The 10,150-nt window shown below is 42.3% G+C and overlaps 1 protein-coding gene across 1 annotated transcript; it reads right to left on the bottom strand.

Moving 5' to 3' along the window:
* Positions 1–2,298: 2,298 nt before the first annotated feature.
* Positions 2,299–7,379, bottom strand: pclaf (PCNA clamp associated factor). Its single transcript, XM_048520466.1, has 4 exons — positions 7,241–7,379; positions 4,452–4,532; positions 3,678–3,843; positions 2,299–2,723 (listed from the first exon to the last, which is right to left on the bottom strand). The coding sequence occupies exons 1-4, from the start codon at positions 7,293–7,295 to the stop codon at positions 2,669–2,671; spliced, it is 357 nt and encodes a 118-aa protein (XP_048376423.1). The 5' UTR covers positions 7,296–7,379; the 3' UTR covers positions 2,299–2,668.
* Positions 7,380–10,150: the final 2,771 nt, after the last annotated feature.

The raw sequence follows: 10,150 nt of genomic DNA, 5'->3' as shown, positions 1-10,150 counted from the left end.
GTTTGACATTTATACAAATGATTTGAACGAGAATACAGAAGGCATGGTTAGTAAGTTTGTGGGCGACACCAAAATTGGTGGCATAGTAGTGAATAAGGTTTTCCAAGATTACAAAGCAATCTTGATCAACTGGGTCAATGGACTAAAAAATGGCAGATGGAGTTCAATCCGGATGAATGTGAGGCATTGCATTTTGGTACAACAACAAAGGATAACGCTTATACAATTAATGGTAGGACTTTGGGGTGCTTGTAAATCTTTTTTGCACTCTTTCCAGTTTAATAATATCCTTCCTGTAGCAGGGCGACCAGACTTCTGGTTATCGGTATTAAAGGCTGACAACGGACTTGTCAGCCTTTAATGCCAATAACTTCCTACGTACATTTTTTCTAAACATCAGCAGCTGCAGAATTGTATTAAACTACAATATGTAAACTCATGGTCTTGCATATCGCCTCCTCTCCACCATTATAACCAAGTCAGGAGATCATCCCTGGCCTACGAAGATTGCAGAAAGGTATGCCTGGAGCAGCAACAGGCACACTTGGAAACAACACATCAACCTGGTGAAGCTACAACATAGAACTACCTGCATGTCAAGTAGGAAATTGAGAGATACCAAGCCAGATGATCCCACAGCCAACTAATCAGGTCTAGTCAAGTTGCCTAAATATGAAGCTATACCACATGTGCTGGCAGACACAACACCGCTCAACTTCTGACCACATTTCAATACTGCTTTCACTGCATATCAACTAAGGCTTGAAGCTCTAATTTTGTTGAAGTTTGGTGCGGAATGCAATTTTTACACTCACTGACCAAATACTCAGGATTAAATAATTGAATATTTGTTCCATAGAGCTTGGTGCCCTTACTTACAAGGCCTTTGGGGGGGGGGGAATACCACTTCTGGATTTTTACAGATTGAGTATATTAATGTACAGGAATATTTTTGGCAAATCTAACGTTGTGGGTTTCACTGGCAAGAAAGCAATTTATTATCCACACAATTTGCTGCTCTCAAGCCACTGCAGATCAGATGGTGAAAGCACTCCATCAGTGCTGTTACCTGTTAGAGGGAATCCAGGATTTTGACCCAGTAACAAAGTATATGTTTGTCAGAATGGCACAACCAAACACTATTTAGTGGTGTTTCCATAGATCTGTCCTTCTAGGTAGGATTGGGAGATGCTTAAAAAAAATTGAATTGAGATGAACATTGTGGACCTGTGATTTTATGAAATGAAAGTAATTGAAGAAGCAACTGAAGAGGTTTGATAAAGTGCGGGGCTGGATGAACACAACAGGCCAAGCAGCATCTTAAGAGCACAAAAGCTGACGTTTCAGGCCTCGACCCTTCTTCAGAAAAGGGGGTTGGGGGAAGAGGATTCTAAAATAAATAGGGAGAGAGGGGGAAGGCAGGCCAGACTGAAGATAGGTGCAGAGGAGGTCAGTCCGGGGAAAGATGGACAGGTCAAGGGGGCGGGATGAGGCCCCCACCCATACATAGTGTTCTACGAAAGAAGAGTCAACTCCTGACTCAACATGAAGGCCATATGTGACTTGAGACCAGGATCAAAAGGAGCACCAGTAAAACTAATGAAAAAAAATCAGACTCAGCACAAAGGGAAAGTGGTTTTGGTTGAAGGTCAGTCATCTTAACTCCAGGACATCATTGCAAGAGTCTTTCTGGACCATCTCAAGCTTACTATCAACAGTTGTTTCAATGACCTCTCCGGTAGTATTCATTGAATAAATAGTGAGCAATTATGCATGTCCCAAGCTCATGACCAAGTTTTAGTCTCGATGTTGGCACTATATTCTTCACAGCTGGGAATCATGCAAGTTACACCTGACTCCCCAGTCATCCACCCACAAGTGGAGACTAGGTGGTGGAATATTGCCCACACCCCTGAATGAAAACAGTTCCAACACTCAGCTCAACTGAGCAGGAAAAAGCAACCCACTTTTAAAAAACAAAACATTGCTTCTGCTGCATAGTTGCATGCTACAGGTACAAGATCCCTACAGAGCATCTATCAAATTGACCACCTATGATATAAGCAGCAAATTCATGAATACCTGCACAGTCATTTCCAAGTCACTTACATCTAGGATTTTGTAATGTAGCATTATTCCTTCACTTGGTATTTTGAAACACTGACATTACACAAAGTGAATACAAGAATCAAACTGGAAATGCCAATGCAAGGAAGAGCCCTTCCAATAAATGCATAATCCCACCAAAAAGCTTCAACATTTGAGACTTGCTAGATATTTACACAAAAACCAATTAGGTGAGTTTGGCACACCTTAAAATTTATTATAAAAAGATAAATTGCAAGATACAGCAAGGCCACTAAAATAGGTTATGGCCTTGGTTCATACAAGTTTTATTTTTAACCCCACCCATCAACATGAGTACAAGTCAAAAGATATAATAAAACAAATAATTATGTAGATAGAAAGTCTCATTTAGCTGAGGGACCACTGGCCTTGGACCAGAGTACTCAGCGAGTAATTTTTAAATCAGTTCTGTAGCTATGGCTTTAATGGTATTTCAACTGTACAATACAACTAAGAAATCCATACTACATAGCAATAGACATATATACAAATATACACGCCAAGAGCTCTTCAAGTATTAGACATGGTGGGCAAGTGGTATTCAGTTCTCTCCATCTGAAGCTGCTTCGTCCAAGTCCTCAGGTAGAACATATGCCCTAGGCAGAACAAAGTGAAAATGTTTGTCCAAATCTCTTCAGTTTCCTTGAAAAAAGATTAATCTTCAGATTTTATACGATATTAAAAAATCTTGTGAAAGCAGGCCCAACAAGTCCACACCAACCCTCTGAACAGCATCCCATCCAATCCAATCCCTGTAACTATACATTCGCAGTGTCTATGCATCTAACCCACACATCCCTGAATACCATGAATAATTTAACATTGCCAAATCCACCAAACTTGCACACCTTTGGACTGTGGGGAAGTAACTCTGCACAAGTTTCCAATGGGTGCTCAAGATAGGGTGAATGTGCAAACTCCACCCAGATAGTGACCAGAGGTTAGAATCAAACTGTGTCCCTGCTGCTGTGAGGCAGCAGTGCTAGCCACTGAGCTGCTGTAATATTGGCTTGGAAACATCCATCACCCAAAACCACTGAGTTAATGATCTCAAATTGCAACAGCCCTCATGGTAGTTATTCCATAACTGCATTACAAGCAAATTTTTCTAGGTTGAACCAGAAAGATTACCTCAGAAGGTAAATTGGAAACAGCATACTTATTGCCACACTGCAGGTGAGGTCAGGTATTTGAAGGAAACCACAGGATCTTTGTATCAAGTCAGTTATGCCCATGCAGTTGACTTTTAAAATACTCAAACCCCAAAGCATGAATATGTTGGGGAAGTCTTGTGTTCAGGAAATGTCTATCACATTGGTCAACACCTGCTAGGACAATTACTAATCACAGCAACCAAGGATAGCGGTGTCAAAACCACAAAATGCGTTATTTGGGGCTATGTCAACTGGACAGAAGATCTTGGGCAATATGCTGTCCTTGCAAATCAGTAACATGCCCAACTTTATTTTGGTCAGAACCCAAGGACATTCCAGCTAAGAATCACATCAAGCCATAAAGGAAGCATGCCTTTAAAAAAGGTTAAAATTTACCTCCTTGGAGCTTTACTTGTTCCAGCCTTGCTACTACTGCTGACATCTGAGGGTTCTGTATTCTCCTTTCCAGGCTGTTTGAAAGGGCCAAAGAATTCTCCAATCCCTTTCTGCCACTTTGGGGTAGGTCTTGGGCATACTGGGTTCCCACCAGCATATTTGTTTTCTGTTGTTAATCACAAAATATCCCATTAACCAAAGCTTGCAAAAAGTCCTCCCATTTTACTGGGAATGGGAAACTGGGTTGCAAAAATTTCAGGTTTGAAAGAAATCAGATGAAGTTCGCTAACCCTCTTGATAAATACTCAATTATTGAGTGTTCAGCTGTTGACCCTGCAAGCTAACTCAGTCACTAAATACTCACTTATCTATATACAAAAGGAGCCATTTTCAAAAGACAGAACTTGAGTACTCAAGTTTGTGGGTTCATATGTAAAATAGATAATTACTCCTTTAAGGGGCCCTAATAGGTCAACTTTTCTTTAAAGGCACTTCCATTTTGTCCCATGTTGATTACAAATATTGAATAAAGGCACTTTATGGCCAAGTGAAAACTGAAAATCAAAAAGCCTCAAACAATTAGATAAGCCTAAAAGTAATCAATTAAGCTTAGCCAATTGAAAGATTTGGAAAAGCTTTGGCAAGTTCAAACTATCACTGCTGCAAAGAACATTATGTAAAATTTGCATCAGTGAATCCCAATGTAAAGTTATAGCTTACACCTCTTGAGATTGTGGGCTGCTGGTTGATTAACTGAGAATTGTTATTACATACCTTTTTTCCCTGGAGATGTTAGAGAGACATTGGTTGCACTTGCACACCCAAGTGCCTTCCTTGGTGCTCTGGCAGCAACAGCTGTTAAGACAAAAAGCAATGACTGAGCACCTCCCACATGACAAGCTGTACTAAAATTCAAAAAACAATTTGGTTAGTGACTTTAAAAATTATGTCAAGCACACTAATCAGGTAAGCATCTAAGATCAGTGGTAACTGAATGTTGAACTAGAAGAGGAAGACCAGAAGAGACTGGTTCCTATTGACAGCAGGAAACCAGCTTTGTTCTTTCATCAGGATTTTTCTAAAGAATACTGTGGATAGTGGACAAATCACCAATCCTGGAGAAGGCAAGAAAGGTAGTCCAACCAAATTCATAGCTTCTTGCTAAATTAGCATGGCTTGCATATAAAAATTGTCAACAGTACATCTAATATGCAATCCTACTAGTTTACATCAATCTTCAATTCACATGGAAGCAGTGTCCTAGAAAAGTCACAAGGGAAACTTTTGTTCAGCAATAAGTGCCGTCATATGACATTTTCCACAGGCAAGCAAATACTCCAAGTGTCTTTAAAGATAATGCTATGCAATCAGTAACCAAATCTTTCACTACTTTAAACATATGCAAATACTGAGCTTCCAGAGGCCACAAGTCAAGTTTCACCCTTCAAATTATCTTTCTAGTCAGGAGAAAGAGAGGCTAAATCATTAAATATTTAAAGCTGAAACAACTCAAAAACCAAGGTAATCAAGGGTTCAGGAAAGGAGAATTGAGTTCAGCTCAGCCATGCATCATGAATTGCAGATGAGACTCCATGGGTTGAATGGCCTGCTTTTGCTCTTAGGTCTTCTAAGAATCTTACCTGCATCCACTGTCTACCAGATATTTAGTAAGTTTCAATGAGGTTTTCATTGAAATCACTAATTCAGAATGAGAATACAGGATTTGCCCAATTTCTTCACAGGACAATCTTGACATCCTCTAGAGACCAGACAAGCAAACCATTGCACTCCCAAATCACTTCCTCTAGACACCTCAATTGATTAACATGCAGAGCACCACCCAGTGGCAGAGCAGCTTCCAGGAAATGTCAACTCTCCACAGAGTATCATTCCTTAAGAACCAAAACAGCACAGCATTCCAAATACCATTTAACCAGGCTGGAATATAGCAGGCGCCAAAATATCACATTAGGACTGCACAAATCTGTGCTAGACAATTTCCACGAGACTTACTGCGCTTGTTAAACTTCAGAGATTTAAAGCAACTGTACTTGCACTTTTCATACCTGTTATCAATTAAAGAAATACTCTGCATCTTTCCTACCAAATGTAAAAACATTTGTATATTATGCTCCACTGCCATATTCTTGCTCAAGTTGTCCCGAAACTGCTTTCTCATCTTCAAGATATCCCTGCTTAGCTTTGTATTACCTGCAGGCTTCGACATGTGACGGAATTCAATGTGCAAACTTTTACATTCTAAATAGCTAGCATCCTAAAATTCTGATCCTTACAGTATCCAAAGACAAAAGTTAAGAATCAATAATTTGCGTGCCTGATGCAAAGTGAATGCAGGATTTTCAATGAAGTGAAATCAGGTAAACTAAAGTGCTTTCACTTCTGTTGAAGACGACCTGAGCACTGGAACAACTTTCCTAAAGATCGACTAAAACCTTTTACTTTTAAAGTCACACCAAGATGAAACGTTAAGTTTTTTGGTTAGTTGTTCTAGGCTTAGTGCAACCTCCTGCAATACAAAGGGGTTTAGATTAATTATACTTAAAAGCAGAAGTCATTTGATCTATGGTAACCAGTCAATGGAGACCAATAACCAAGCGCACAGCTACGATCAAGCCTCGTTACATTTAGTCCATCCTGACTTTTGGCATGTCATTTCGTTCTCTACACGCCTTTTTGTATTCCTGCTTCTCGCCACTTGGTTAAGCCTCCTAAAAAGAGACTTATCAGTTGATGTAAAGTTGACCTGCAGCGTTAGCTGTCATCCCACATATTGCCTGAGCTGGAACACGAACACAATGAGCTGCAGAGACTCAGCAGCATCTGTAGAAACGAAAAAAGTTAACATTCCGAACTTTAACAAGTTTACCGCGGAATTACTGCCTGATCTGCCGAGCACTTGGGACTGATGTCAGACAACAAACGTGTAAATTTTATTTTTTGCCCGAAAACAAAATAAACTAATCTTTACGGATCCGTTCCTGAAAGTGCCAGATTGTTTGATAACCTACTAGCGAATCGCCTCGGGATGTGACAAAAAGGAAGCTATTTAATACGCCAAGAATCATCAGCGGACTGTCCGGGAGGTAAATGAAATCCAACCGCCGGATCCTGGCCTTGGACAAATCGAGAATCCCCGCCAGGGGATGACCAAAGCTGACCACGCTGGATGGCGGGGGGGGGGGGGGGTGGTTTGTACCGCCGCGGGAAGAACCGCCCTCCCCTCCCACATCGGCATCCGCGGGGAACACGGCATACCAAGACAAAAATAACAACCCTCCCGCCAAAACAAACTGTAAGGAAAGGGGAGGGAGGAGGGCATCCGTAGAGACAGCCCTGTTAACGGACGAGACAGTTCAGGCCGGCGGTCAACACTCGGAGCTGAGGGAGAGGCGCGGCGGTGGTGATGCCCGCTGGACATCGCTCGCTCTGGCACACAGTGGGGAGCCGCGTCCACACCGACAGCGACGGACCGGACAGAAAGGGCGGGGGCGACTGTGGACACCGCGAGCGGGAGGCGGACGGTTCCTTTGCACTGCCCTCACCTTTGCGAAAGGAGCCGGTGGAGGTGGACGGACTGTCAGCCTTGGTACGGACCATCTTCGTCAGGGGGCGGTTGGAGGGGGCCAGCCTCGCGCCGCTCCCGCCTCCCGCTTCTTAAACCAGCGGCCCGGCTCGCGCCTTCTCCCTCAGCCAATCGCAGCTCGCCGTTGGCCGGCCCGCTCCCGGCTAGCGGGTGCCGGCCGACACTACCCATTCCAGCGCCTCGGCTCATTTCTCTTCCCGAGATACGCCAATCGGAGCGAGGCTCTCACAAAACCTAGTGCACCTACTCACCAATCAACGGGCAGCTTTGAGGGGGTGGGGGAAGAGAGAATGTGTGGCGGGAAAGCTGGGTTTTATTTGACATTTGCAATAATTCTGAGAAAGAATACATTTTAAAGCAGAGTGTATCGAATAAATCCACTGGCATTTCAGTAGGAGGTAAGGAAGGATTGAAATTTACTTTATTTAGAAGTTGTTTTGCATCTCCCGGGAACAAGTGGATTGACTTTAGCTGATTATCCAATTAGTGGGCAAACCGACGTGATTTATAGGCGTGTAGACCAATGGGAATCGCGGTGGTTTGGCGGGACTTTCATTTTCCCGGTTTTTTTTGTTTGCTGGCTTCAGTAATTGCAGGTTTACATTTAACCAGAGCAATTAGAATGAATGAGTGAATGTCAGGACAATTGTGATTATAATTTTAATTGAAGGATCCAATTTCTAAAGTCCAGAATGCAAGTCCATTGGTCATTGACTAAAATTCCAAACAAACTCATTTCTAAACTCTGAGACATAGTTCTCTACACCCGCTTTGTAACTGGATCCTTGACTTCCTGATCCATAGACCGCAATCACTGAGAATTGGTGACCACGTCTCCTCCACCATAATCCAGTGCCCTGCAAGGATGCATACTCAGCACCATACCAGACTCCTTATACCCTCACTGCTGCAAAGCAAAATTTGATATCCAACTCCATTTCTATCATTGTACGGTAGATTGCAAACAACACAAGACAGAATACAGGAAAGAGATTAATTGCTTAATAGCATGATGTAAAGATAACAATTTTTCTGTCCACATCAACAAAATGACGGACACGGACCTTGACTTCGGGAAGTGAGATGGAGGCGCACACACACCCCTTTCTGTGTCATTGGTGATGGTCGACAGCATCAAGTTCCTGGGAGTGATGATCATAACAATCTGTCCTGGTGCACCCATGTCAACAGAATGGTCAAGAAAGCACAATGACTGTACTTCCTCAGGAGACTAAGGAAATTCAGCATGCATACAAAGACTCTTACCAATTTTTATAGATGCCCCATAGAAAGCATTCTCTGTGACTGCATCACAGCATGTATGGCATCTACTCTTCTCAAGACCGAAAGAAAGTACAGTGAGTCTGAACACAGCCCAGTCCAACATGCGAAGCAGCTGTCCATCCATTGAGTCCACGTGTACTTGCTGCTGCCTCCGGAAAGCAACCAATATAATCAAAGACCCTCCCACTGTCGTTATATTCCCTCCAACCTTCTTCCATCAGACACATGGTTGAAGATTGTATATAAATACAAATAGTTTCAAGAACAGCTTCTTCCTGCTGTTAAAAAACAAAATAACTGCAGATGCTGTAAACCAGGAAACAAAACAGAAGTTGCTGGAAAAGATCAGCAGGTCTGGCAGCATCTGTTAAGGAATAAACAGAGTTAACATTTCGGGTCCGGTGACCCTTCCTCACACCTGAAATGTTAACTCTGTTTTTCCTTCACAGATGCTGCCAGACCTGCTGATCTTTTCCAGCAACTTCTGATTTGTTTCTTCCTGCTGTTATTAGACTTCTGAATGGACCTCTCAAATTGTAAATTTAATGTTGATTTTACTCTTTGTGTACCTTCTCTGCAGCTGTAATGTTGTATTCTTCGCTTGTTCTACTACCCTCTGCATTTTGTATCGTATGATGCGCCTGTGCAAAATGAAACTTTTTGCTGTACCCAGGTACATGTGACCATAATAAATCAAATCAAGGTATCTTTGATTATTTGCCTTGGTAGAATTTGACCTTTAGGTATTTTTAAAATGAAATCCAATCATACCTTTTACTTTCTCCCAGAAGTAATTTTTGCCTCAAATAACAGTACAATTTTCAGATGGTGTCAAACAATTCAAAAGTTATCAAAACATTTTCTTAAGAGTCACAGATATGTACGGTATGAAAACAGACCCTTTTGTCCAACTTGTCCATGCCAACCAGATATCCGAAATTAACCTCGTCCCATTTGCCAGCATTTTGCCCATGTCCCTGTAAACCTTTCCTATTCATATGCCCATCCAGATGTGTTTTAAATGTTGTGATTGTACCAGCCTCCACCACTTGCTCTTGCAGATATTTCCATACACGCACATCCTCTGCATAAAAACATTGCCCCTTAGGCCCCTTTTAAACCTCTTCCCTCTCACCTTAAACCTATGCCCTCTAGTTTTGGACATCCCTACCCTGGTGAAAAGACCTGACCTGTCACCCTATCCATGCCTCTCATGATTTTAAAAATCTCCAGAAGGTCACCTCTCAGCATCTGACACTCCAGAGATAACAGCCCCAGCTTATTCAGCCCTATAGCTCAAACCCTCCAACCTCGCAACATCCTTGTAAATCTTTTCTGAACCCTTTCTAGTTTCAGAACATTTTTTCTATAGCACGGAGTCTTCCAAAATTGGCCTAAGCAATGACCTGTACTGCTGCAACACGACCTCCCAATTCATGTATCCGATGCACTGACCAATAAAGGCAAATGTACCGAGTGCCTTCTTCACCAATCTGTCCACCTGCATCTCTGCTTTCAAGGAAATATGATCCTGCACTCCAGGGTCCCTTTGTTCAGTCAAACTCCCCAGGACCTTCCCATTAAG

Source organism: Stegostoma tigrinum, chromosome 36 (assembly GCF_030684315.1).
Source record: "Stegostoma tigrinum isolate sSteTig4 chromosome 36, sSteTig4.hap1, whole genome shotgun sequence".
In the NCBI taxonomy this organism is placed as follows: domain Eukaryota; kingdom Metazoa; phylum Chordata; class Chondrichthyes; order Orectolobiformes; family Stegostomatidae; genus Stegostoma; species Stegostoma tigrinum.
This window is presented reverse-complemented; position numbering and strand designations above follow the sequence as displayed.

Excerpts from the sequence above, each read along its gene's own strand:
- pclaf (XM_048520466.1), bottom strand. The coding sequence starts at position 7,295 with ATGGTCCGTACCAAGGCTGACAGTCCGTCCACCTCCACCGGCTCCTTT. Across the intron at positions 3,844-4,451 it reads AACATCTCCAGGGAAAAAAG|AAAACAAATATGCTGGTGGG; the intron begins GTATGTAATAAC and ends GATTAACAACAG. Across the intron at positions 2,724-3,677 it reads ACAAGTAAAGCTCCAAGGAG|GGCATATGTTCTACCTGAGG; the intron begins GTAAATTTTAAC and ends TGTTCTGCCTAG.